The sequence below is a fragment of the Eptatretus burgeri genome, chromosome 4 (assembly GCF_056783735.1).
Source record: "Eptatretus burgeri isolate ZD-2024b chromosome 4, Ebu_testis_v1, whole genome shotgun sequence".
NCBI lineage: Eukaryota > Metazoa > Chordata > Myxini > Myxiniformes > Myxinidae > Eptatretus > Eptatretus burgeri.
Genome location: NC_140964.1, coordinates 121,348,606 through 121,361,105, shown reverse-complemented (window position 1 = coordinate 121,361,105; position 12,500 = coordinate 121,348,606). Strand labels below are relative to the sequence as shown.

The 12,500-nt window shown below is 41.9% G+C and overlaps 1 protein-coding gene across 3 annotated transcripts in view; it reads left to right on the top strand.

Moving 5' to 3' along the window:
- HSCB (HscB mitochondrial iron-sulfur cluster cochaperone) overlaps positions 1-12,500 on the top strand; it is a 61,343-nt gene that overhangs the window by 1,077 nt on the left and 47,766 nt on the right. For all 3 annotated transcript variants that reach the window (XM_085879905.1, XM_085879904.1, XM_085879903.1), the window contains one exon: positions 5,408-5,504. In XM_085879905.1, coding sequence (XP_085736031.1) covers positions 5,408-5,504 — 97 coding nt within the window. The remainder of the gene's footprint in view (positions 1-5,407; positions 5,505-12,500) is intronic.

Genomic DNA, 12,500 nt, shown 5'->3' with positions numbered 1-12,500 from the left:
CGAGCGTCCACCTCGAGTCAGGGAGGTCGGTTGTTCGAACCCTGGACGAGTCATACCAAACGATGAAACAAAAATCAGACTGTCTGAGTCCACATACGTGCTGCCTCCTTGCTTGATGCTCGGCATGAATAATAGAGCATGGACGAACAATACGAGTGCAGGCTTTGATGGACCTCATGGCCTCCGTTTATGTCAACGTTCCTTGTCAGGCAACATATTATTATACTCAACCACCTTTAAGACGAATTTTAAGTCGCGCCTTTTACAACGGCGGACTTTCAATCTTCCCCGTTTGTAATGCAGAAGAAGACGGGGGTGATGTGATGCAGGTTTTTCTCAAATCTCGAATGAATTTCTGATCCCGCAGAGTCAGCAGTGAACCGGAGGACGTGGTCTATCCCTGTACAATGAATGATTGGAATGAAATGCCAAAATACCAAAGCCTTTCAATGGCTGTAAATGCTTTCAAGGTCAGGTTGGATGAGTAGTGGGAGACAGTATGAAAAAAAAAATATATATATATATATATATATATATATATATATATATATATATATATATATATATATATATATATTGCACAATGGAGGATTCCAGCAAGGAAGTGGTTTAACATCACAGGTCAATTTGAAACGGAATAGTTACAAAGTTGTTTAACCTTTGTGCTCGAATAAGAGTAATGAAGGTACGTCAGACAGACTAATCGCGAGTGTCACTTGGACGGTGCTGGAGTTCCACCCGAAATGTGCCACATTGACACTCGTGCCTTTATTGTCAAACATATCCAATACCTACTTTCTCATCATTGGCCTCTTAAAATGGGGATGGAGATGCTCTTAACTGAGAATGGTTGCTGTGTGTCACTCGACTCACTTTACAGGAGGACCATTTAATATCTGAGTGCAAAGGTATGCTATTCCCCACGACGAAGTCCGCTCTTGCTGAAACGTTGGACCATCTGAACCTGTCTTTTATTACCCCACGTGCGTGAACGAAAAAGTGGGGTAAAGCATTCTGCTCGCTTTGTATGTCCATCCTTCTACAAACGTCGGATGAACAAGTTGATTCTACTTGAATGTTATATTTTGAACACAAATAAAAAGAAAAACGAACCTGTAGTTTCTGAGCACTTTGCCGATGGATTTGTCCTGATGCAAATGAAATCATTTGGAATTGTTTAGTTGCACAAGGCAAGTTTGCTGTCAGAAGGATGCAACCTGCATGTGTTCGGTCCACCTCTACATGCTCGTGTCACAAATTCTCCTTGAAATTTGATTGTAAATGTTGATCAGAGTTGCTGTCCTTCACATGACATGCGAACCCTTGTTGTAATACCTGAAGTAACTTTCAAATAAAATAAAATACAATAATTTCTCCACATTTTCTTTCTCCGATCCTTGTAAATATAATATTGACAAGCCGGGAGGCGACGATGGTTGGTGGCCATTATTGAACAATGACACGATAGGTACAATTGAGTTTGAGGAAGCCCTACCGTAAAAGCCTATCAAAATTGACCAAATCAAATCGGATTTTTCATATGTTGTACTTATGGACATTACGCACAGCTTCTCGGAAATGAAATTGCGAGAAATAAATAAAAAGTTCAAGTGGGCGTGGCTCCGCCCACAAGGGGCGTGGGACGCCCCTCGTACAAAAAGACAACTAGACCATCATATCTAGCTTGTGTCCAAGTTTCATCAAGATCGCATCAAACGTCATGGAGCTATGCTCTGGAGAGAGTCACAAACAGACAGACAGACACACACAGCGAAAATAGTGGTCACTGCTGGCACCTGCGAACCAAAAAAAAACAACCCTACAAAGTAGTGATGAAATGGAGGTGTGGTAGCTACATGGTGGGTTGAATGAAAAATTTGAAAGATGACCAGATGGCAAGAGGACAAAATGGATTACTCCAATGATGTTTCCAATTGGGTTTTGTCGCATGAAATTTGAAAATGAGGCTGGCAGGACGGCCTACCGGTACGCACACTTGCTGCCACTGAGCTATCTAGCCTGGGTTTGAATCCAGACCCACCTATAAACTGTCATCCCGATGTTTCATGGGCAGGGTGATTCATCAATGTGTGTTCCGTCCCTCGGATTGACATTAAACGGGAATCCTGTCTGCCAGCATTAGTTCGTGGAGGTTAAAGATCCCACCTTCGTGAACAGTAGGCAACCTGTCGCCGGCACAATGGACAAATCACAAATTCATTCCCTGACTTCCTGAGTCAGAGAGGTGACCTGTCCATGATTGCAGCTTCGTAACTGCTTCGGCAGCACCAACACTCCACACAGTCGTGGCCAAAAATATTGGCACCCTTGCACTTTTTTCAAATAAAACAATTTTCTCCACAAATAAGTTGAAATTGACGAAAGCATTTGGTCTCCACAATTCTTTATTTCACTGTTAATATGACAGAACCTTTGTTTTTGATTCAGAACTTAATAGACCCTTTTAAATCAGAAAATATAAAGAAATGGCATTGACAAAATTATTGACACCCGAGAACTAATATGTGGTATCACAGCCTTTGGACAAAATTCCTGCAGTCAAGGACTTCCTATAACCATGAAGAGCTTCCCACACCTCTCTACTGGCAGTTTGGCCCACTCTTCTTGTGCAAGCTCCTCCAGTTCCCCCAGATTTGAAGGATGCCTTCTCCCAACTGCTGTGTTCAAATCTCCCCACAGTTGTTCAATGGGATTTAGATCTGGACTCATTGCTGGTCACTTCAGAACACTCCAGCGTTTTTCCTTGAACCATTCTTGGGTGCTTTTTGAAGTGTGTTTGGGGTCATTGTCCTGCTGCAAGGCCCATGACCTTCGACGGAGACCCAGCTTTCTGACACTGGGTTGAACATTGCGGTCCACATTCAAGGCACCCAGTGCCAGAGAAAGCACAGCAAACCCAAAACATCACTGAACCTCCTCCATGTTTGATTGTAGTGAAGGTGTTATTTTCTTTGAAGGCTTCATTTTGTTTTCTGTGCTCATGGAGATGATGTGCTTTACCAAAAAGCTCTAATTTGGTCTTATCTGTCCACAGGACATTCTCCCAGAAGGATTTTGGCTTATTGAGGTGTGTTTTGGAAAACTCCAGTCGTTCTTTGTCATGTCTCTCTCTCAGCTGTAGGGTCCTCCTGGGTCTCCTCCCATAGAACCCCCTTTCATTGAGTTGGTGACTAATGGTACGAGTTGAAACTGTCATACCTTATGTCTGAAGGTCAGCTTGAATCTGTTTGGTAGTTGATCAAGGTGCTTTCTCCACCATTCAAACAATCCTTCACTGCAATCTTCCATCAAGTCTTCTCTTGTGACCACGTCCAGGGAGGTTGGCTACAGCGCCATGGGCCTTAGGCTTCCTGATAGCATTACGTACGGTGGACAGAGGAACATCAAGATCTCTGGAGATGGACTTGTAGCCTTGAGATTGTCCATGCTTTGTGACAATCTTGTGTCTGACCTCTTCAGACAATTCTCTGGTTTGTTTTCTTTTTCTCCATATTCATTGCAGTACACACAGTGACACAAAACAGCAGAATGACTCCTTTTCTCTTTTCAAACTCGTTGCATGAGTGATTTTTACACTGCAGGCACCTGGAACTCACCACAGATGAGTTCAATTCCAAAGTAAAGGAGAATCACCTGCTTGAAATGTAATTATTTCTATCAACTTCTAAAAGGTGCCAATAATATTGTCCGGATTTGTGTGTGGAATAAGATAAGATTTACTAATTTTTTTTCAGCTTTTTTTGTTTTGATCCACTGTAAACTAAATAAATACATATTTGGATACCGAAAGATTTTTTTTTCAATTTCAACAATTTTCTGGAAGTTTTGGTGCATTGTTTGAAAAAAGTACAAGGGTGCCAATATTTTTGGCCATGACTGTAGGGCATGGTACATGATGATGATGATGATGATGATGATTTGAAAATGTATTGAGGTATAAAATATTACTGCAGACGAGTAGTAAAATGCGAATGAACTCTGATTACCAGGGAATTCCTTTTGCTCGTTCTAAGCTGAGTGAGCTGCCAAGACTGATGTAAAACATTTAACCAAACTTGTGATGTTTCACTTACTTGAGGGCATCTGGGCCATTGATCGTGGTAGTTCAAGGAAACTCAGAATGATAACTTTTTGCCTTATTATTTGTTATTCTTGATGCAATTCTGCACCAATACGTTAGGTGATTTCGACTGAATCGATTTTAGAATACCGTAATTTAATTTGGGGAATGATGGAGGAAAATAAACTTTGCCATCACATAAAGCCATCCAGTCATTGTGTCTGATGGACCATGATAATTGTGACATTGAAACTTCCTGCCATTGCTAAGGTTTCATTCTTCAACTTCGGCAAGGTGCACCACAGGAAACGTTTTTGTAATCTTCGGTATATCGAGGCTCACGGAAGAGCGAGAACATGGAACGGAACAAAAATAACACTGGAAGGTGGAAAAGCACACCAACAGCAGCATAGAGGGATATTTGGAGGAATAATGGGCAAGGGGAGGAACGAGAAAGTATGAGGAGGGAAAGGAGGGGTTCACACACATATAGGGTGGAAGGGAGAAAACACAAGAACTAGAAAAGGAAGGGGTGGCAAATGATACACCCTTTACCACATGAGGAGAATTTTGTGATAAAGGGTGTATCATTTGTATAGTTGTTGAATGATTTACAATACGGATAGGAAAAAAAGGGGCTACTACTATGACTACTACTACTACAACTACTACTACTACGACTTGCTTTATGACCATTTTTCCTGCATTAGTTGGTTGTTTGTCGTCGTATGTGATATCTCGGATGTGGCACTTCAACTGATGCTTTTATTGTAGGAGGGGAGAAGGGTAATCTAATCTTAAATCTTGTGGATAACAAATTACTGCTCACAGATACAAGTCTAAGTCAAACAGCCAAGTTACAGCACTGTCGGTTTTTCGGTGAATTGGCCTAAATCATTCATCAAATTTCTGGAGGTGACACTCATTCACAATGTGATGGATAGTCTGATCTGGGTGACCACAGTTGCATTCTGGGCTGTCTTTGAAATTCCATTTGTGGAGGTGGATCCTGTTGAGCGCAGACCACTGTTCCACCGGAGGTCGAAACCTGGAGGCTCTTCCGTCAGATCGCTCACCAGTTAGTTGTTAGCAATGCTGTTGTCTGCTCAGAGGTGATTACAGGGTGGGGGTGACTGACAGACCTTCACAGTAAGGAATATCCAATATTTGCTCTGTTACAAATTCACTAATCACACAATCTTGATTAATAAGTGAAAAATGCATTCTGTCACCTTGTGCCACATGGCTTGGGTAGAGCTTTGGAGCAAAAAGGCTTCTTGATGCATCGCGTGATTTTGTCCATTGAAGTGCATCTTTTCTTTGCAGTCCCCAATCATTTTACCTGAATGCCTCGACCCTTCAAAGGACGTACAAATCTCTACAACGGAAGTTTCATCCGGACAACTTTGCTCAAAAATCTCAGGTGCTAAAGTTTTTAAAATTTTGTTTTGGCATCCATCATTACCTCCACCACTGAAGGTGAAGGAGGTTATGTTTTCACCCCTTTCTGTCTACCCGTTTGTGTGCAGGATATCTCAAAAAGTTGTGGATGGATTCGGATGAAACTTGGTGTACAGGTTGTGTGTGTGTGACCACAATTAATTGATTTGATTTTGGTGATGATTCGAATCGAGATCTGGATACGAGAATTATTTATTTTTTTAAGTGATTCTTCACCATTGAGAGATGGGGCCAAAACCGATACATTGCATAATATTTCAAAAATGTAATGGGCCCGATATGTTCTCGTGGATCAGGCATTACGTGGCTGTGGTATGTGCTCTACCGAGCACCCTTCTCGTTTACTGTGTTTTGAGTTTGGGGATTGCAGCAAGATGAAGTGTTCATCATGTTGAACAATTACACGGCTGTTTAGTGGAAATGCCTTCGGGAGCTTCCCTGAATGGTGACTTATGAATGGACATTGACTCAGGAGAGAATTTTTGGTTGTCTTCTCCTCTGAATGTTAAATTACAGATAAAGCACGCATCACAGGCTGGCATCTTAATGTCTGTAGGTGGGAATGATCCAAGCTTTATTGCATTTCAACTGGCCTCAAAGGATGGAATGTCCTTCGGACTGCTCACTAAGCAAAGCTTCCGAGTACAGATATTGCTGAATTTGCGTCTATGGCTTGAGACCTTCGTCTGTTTCTAGTGTTCCCAGCTGAACCGCCGGTGCATGATGCAAGGCACCAAGGTTGAAATCGCACATAACATCTGCGTTTATATATTGTCTTCTAATGTCAGGGTGAGTCATCAACACTTGTGCCATCCTTTCTCGGATGGCTGTTCAACTGGGCGTCCCGTCTGCCAACATTAGTTGGTGGGCATTAATGATCCCACGGTGTCATACACGAAGAGTAGACGAGCTATCGCCGGCACCCTGGACAAATTACGAATTCCAGTATTTTTTTATTTTCGGAACTTGCAAAAGCACCTTAAAATGCTCCTTTTTGTTTTCTGTTTTTTCATACTCTGCACAAATCATCGCACATGCCTCAGACCCTGTAAGATCTTCAAAGTTGATCATAGTCAAGCCCTGTGTGAAATTTGACCCATGACTGTTGTGGAAGTCTTGGTGTTGTGTGCTAAGAGATGGCCAGGGTAGGTCAGTTTGTATTATTGCAAGGTGTGTTCATTGTTTGTATTTGTCATTCTTTTGATGAGACTTTATGAGTTAGCTGTACAGTCCATATTTATGTTGTGACTGTTGCATGTCTGTTCTATCTGTCTAAAAAAAAAAGAGGAGTCCACTGTGTTCAGAAAACGTGGTTAAGTTGCCAACCTCGAGATTCAGTTAACTTTTCCATGAGCTGACACTATATACGAAATAAAACGAGCTTATTGGGATCTTCCTAAAAGTTCTCTCACCTTGCTTATAACTTTTAAGTAAAAGGTCTCATTGATGGCAAAAAATAAAGTGTATATTATTGTCACCTGATTTACTTTGTTTGTATGCAGCACAAGGCTGCAGGGGAGCATCATTGGCTGAATGTGTGGCTGTTCCGCTGAGACTCTGTGCCCTGTGCTGGTTACGGCTGGAATTTGTAATTTGTTCATGGTGCCGGCGATAGCTCTCTTACTCTTCGCGAAGGAAACCATGGGATCTTTAATGTCCACCAACGAATGTTGGCAGACGGAACGCCCATTTAACGTCCATCCGAGGGATGGCATACACATTGATGAATCACCCTACCTGTGAAACACCGGGATGACAGCTTAGAGTTGGGTTGGGATTCAAACCCAGGCAAGTGTGCGTACCTCTAGGTTATCCTGTCAGCCTTACATGATTGCCTTACATGATGTCTGGTAATTGTTTAGTTTTTCACACTATTTATACTTTAAATTTATTTATTTATTTTGTAGACATAGTCGAGGCTCGTGGAAGAGATTAGTATACTGAATGGATCAGCATGTAACAAGACAAAATGACCCGTATAGAGAGAGTGGGGTGGGGAAACACCAACAGCAGAGTTAAGACCAAGATAGATGGACACTTGGACAAACAATGGGTGTGATGGCAGGAAAGGACAATATGGATACAAAAGGAAACTCACAGGAGGGAAAAACTATAAATTTGAAAGGAGAAGGGCTTGGGTTGGGGGGGGGGGATTGACGAGGGTATAAAAGGTCATGGTTTTGTATTGGGGAGGATTGGAGATGGTGGTGAACAGCTGTCTTGAAGATCTAGAGGGAAGTATGAGATTGAAGAGAATATGAAAGTTTGTTCCACAAGTGTGGGGGAACAAAAAGAACAGAAACCACAGGGCACTCAATGTCCACCAACAACCCCCTTCTGTTAAAACGACCAAAATCAAGAATCACTGCTCACCTTTATTCTTTCATTCCTCTGTTCCCACCTTTGGAACAAACTCACACACACTCTTCCTTCCAGGTCTTCAAAACAGCTTTTCACCATCATCTCTTATCTTCCCTCATCCAAAACTATGATCTTTTCTACCCCTGTTAATCCAACCCAAACCCACCAGCTTCAAATTCCCTGCTTTCCTTCGTGAAAGTCCCTGTCGTGTCCATCTTGTTTCCCCCCCCCCCCATGTGCTCTGCCCATCCCTCTTCCTTCCACAGATCTCCTAATGTCTCTGTTCCCCACTGTTTTGTGCTTACCTCTCCCTCCCCTCTTGTCTCCTGCTCCCCTTGTTATACGTTCTGTGTGTTAGCTCTTATACGAGCCTCAACATTGAATTCATATTAAAAAAATACAATGAGTGCAGGTGAGCAATGATGCTCCATTTGGGGAGTTTCAACAGAGGGGATATGATTGTGGACTATGTGTGCCTTGCAGAAACCTCGTGTTGGGGTGGGGGGGGGGGGAGCACGGAACGAACAAAGTGTGCATGACCAGAGAGGAGGTGGTATAAGACAGAGGTACCACCAACCTGTCTATGATGGGGAAGTGATAGGCCCATGGGCTCCGCCTCAGCGCTCCAATGATCTCGAAGGCCTTGGTTCACGGTATCCAGCTGAGCAAGGTGTGAGCCAATGGAGTCAGTCCAGTGGGGAGATCAGTACTCCATCAATCTGCAGACTAAGGCCTTGTAGGTGGATAGGAGTTCAGGTGTGCCAAGTAAGGATTTTATGTGATGGTGGTTGCCCAGACACTGACTAGCTTTTGAGGCCAACTTTGAAATGTGGTTTGCCAATGTAAGTTCCTGGCTGATGGTGAGACCCAGGAGTTTGAATGACAATTTCCTCAAGAGGATTGTTTAAAAGGTAGATGCAAGGTTTTTCCATATGGTCCTTATTAATTTATGCAAGTAAAAAAAGACATAAAATGTCATGGCCCCCATTGTTTTAGTAATTTTGCTGTATGGAGTTAAAGGGTTGGCCTATATTTATGTCCAACTAAAATGGCCACTAGTCTACCAGTTGGCCATCTTTGATGAGATCGAAAAAAATAGAGTGAGGGGCCTGTGTATGCCATCATGTACTGTGCTCTTGCCAAGATTGAACAACATCAGATCATGCATGTCTGAGAAATGTTTGGGGACACATTTAAGTAACAAAACGGCCAGCAGTCGGCCATCTTGGATCTGATCTCGAAAAAAAAAAGACGTGCATATGATAGCTATTATTCAGTATCTGTGTGTCAAGTTTGAACAACATTGGTAAATGCATGTTCGAGAAATGGATGAGGATGTGTTCGACACCAAGGTTTTTTTTTTTTTTTTCACAAATAGAATGTCCACCAGTCGGCCATCTTGGATCTGATGTTGGGGGAAAAAAAATGACGTGCATATGTTTACCATCATCTGTTGTCTTTGTGCCAAGTATGAATGAAATCGGTCCATACATGTCAGAGATATGGTTGCAGACGCACGCACGCACGCACGGACACGAAAATCAAGACCAAATCCATAAGCCTCTGTTTCAGAATCTGTCCGACGGGGGCTAATAATAAAATGACCGTTTTTACAGCCATTTTTCCCTGCTGTGCAGGGGTTTGGCTTTTTCTTGAGGCAATGTTTTATGGCCGGATGCCCTTCCTGACGCCAACCCTGGTCGCCTCTTACGACACACAGGGATATGGTACACCTATTTTAACCGGGGCATACACCGGGACCAGTACACTGGCACTCATTTCGCCGACCTCGGAGACGGGAGCTAATAATGGCATGTAATATCAAAAGGCATCACTGTGGCTTCAGTAAGGAAGTCTCATGATGCTTCAACAAGACTATCTTGTTCTTTTTATGCTGATGGAGAAGAAATGTGGACTCGAGACCCACCGATTAATTTTTTTATTTCTTCTAAAATTCTAACGAAGCTTTGTGGACGATGTTTTGCTTCAAGTGAAGAGGTGAACGCAGCCACAACCACTACTTTAAGGATGCTTCAGAATGAAGGTGAATGTTCTGGGACCGAAAACCTGGTTGGTTAACTGCTGAACAAAGTGCATTGAGAGATGGAGATTTTGTTTCGTGGGATTAATCCATGAAATGGAAGAAAATTTATAGATCAGGCCAACGTGGAGACTGCACAACAATAATACGACAAATGGCCTCACGCTTTCTTGTATAACTCGCAAAATACGAATCCGAGAGTTTTGGAACATCAATTGTACATTTTGTTTGTATTCACCGAGATCGGGTTAGTTTGTGGTGGTTTTTTTGATAAAAGCTCCAATCAGTGTAAAGTACGATGTGTTTTTTGATGTTTTAAAACTGAACCAGACAGACAGTAAGCATCACGTGTACAATATTTTGCAAAGGAAAACAGACAGAGCATCATGGTGATGTCTAATAAGTATGCTTTCTTTTCTTTCTTCTTTTTCAACCAATTGTAAGCACTCGAGCATCTAATTTTGCCGGCAAATGGCTCGTTTGGCAGGCAACCCGAAGCGTGCGCTGTCTGACTCGCATGTGTTGCTTTTTCCATTTGACCCGTCTTAATGGCAATCAATGCGATCTGAAGGAGGAACGACTACTTTTATGGGCTGCGACGCAAGAAAACGACGAGGAAACTCTCTAGTCACGTGATCACGTGGTGAAAATTATGCCATGGGCCCAGAATTTATCAATGTTACGTTGGACGACGCGATTAAAAAAGGGAACCCGACATGATCTTCGCTGCCATGTGATGCTCGACCACTCCACACTCACACCTGATCTGTTTCATCACATTGAATTCATAAATCTGATGTGCTCTGAAACTACCGATCAAATGCGCTCATGAGGTGATTTGCCTGCATTAAAAAAAACAACAACCCAGCAAACTTTTAGAAGAGCATGGCGAAGAGAGTTGTTAATCATGTTGAAGCAATCCTCGTGGGTAATTGTGCATCGTGAATAACCAGTATCTTCAAGGGATAACCGGGACCTTTATTCCATTCTTAAAGTCATAATCCACGGTATTTGATGTGTTTTCTCTGAAGGTAAGTCGCACTGACTCACCTGGGATGTAAGCGTTGAATCGGCAGCTGAGTCCTTTAACACCCTGTGCCATCAGCTGTGACTTTATAGCAAGCAGCGGCATGAAATTTAATTGTTTGTGTTTAAATTTTTTTTTTTTAATGTAGAGATCTTCATTACTGTGCACTATTTTGTTGGAAAACACATAATGAACCATGTATGTTTGTTTCAACTTAACCATGCTGATTTGATTTTGCCATTGAACTGAAGTTACACACTCCATATGTTTCAATCCAAGCAGGCATAAAGCAACTTTAATCGGTATGTATGAACTGCTTCCTTGTACTGTCGACATAGTAAATAACTTATCACTAATGCAAGTGTTTGTTCAAATTGGATCGCATTTTCACTTTGCACGCAAAAAGTAGAAACGCAGACACATAAAACAAACAAACAAACAAACAAACAAACAAAACAACCTGTTGCTCTTCCGTTGTTTTGATGGCCAACTTCATTTTCTCAAAATGGCAACAAAACGGAAAGATGATGAAGTTTTGAAATTACAGAAAAGATCAATTGGTTGTATCGTTTCTTTTTACCTCTGCCACCGAAGGTTATGTTTTCACCACTGTCTGTCTGTTTGTTTGTTTGTTTGACTGTTAGCAGGATATCGCAAAAAGTTGTGGACAGGTTGGGTGTGTGACGAGGATGAATTGATTCGATTTTGGTGAAGACCTGGATCTGGATACTAGAATAATTTCAGTGATTCTTCACCATTGAGAGATGGGGCCAAAAAAAAAAAACGATTATGCAGCACAGTATCTCAGAAAAGTTGTGGATTATGACAATCTCAATTATGACAAAACGTTGGATGAGTTTGGTATGTGACAATAAGAAGCCGATTAGATTTTTGCTTTGGATCCGGATGCAGGTTTGGCCTATCGGTGGGATACAAAATGTAACCTGTTCAGCCTGTCGGAGGTATGCGCTCCACCAAGTGCTGTTCTAGTTTTCCATTCATTCACGGGAGATCCAGAGTTCTGGCAACGGTTACAAGTGTTGATCCGTCAACACGATTAACTTGTTAACATCAGACATCCTTTGTCTGATTTATCAGTGGCTCACAATAATGATCTGCATTGTAAATTATCGGTAAATAACAGTGATGTAAACTTTTTTTTGCAGTATGAATCACAGTCACACTGCAAAATTATGCTGTTGTTATGGAAACGTGTTGATAGAGAGAACTATCATTTTATCCAAACTTTCTTGCTCCTTGTTGTTTGTAGCCATGATTAGTCATCGGTTATCCAATCATTGGTGCTAGGTGTGCAGAGAACTGATTGGATTGACCTGTGTTTCTCTTCAACCTAAAAATACACCTTGCATTCAATTGGCAATGTGATAGATGGTAGAAGGTGTGTATGTCTGTGTGGTAAGGTTGTGTAATTGAATGTGATATGACGGATTTAAAATTATTTGGGAAAGATGTTGGGGTGAACCAATGATGCATTTGACCTGGTTAGAAGCTCAACATCTCCAATGTTT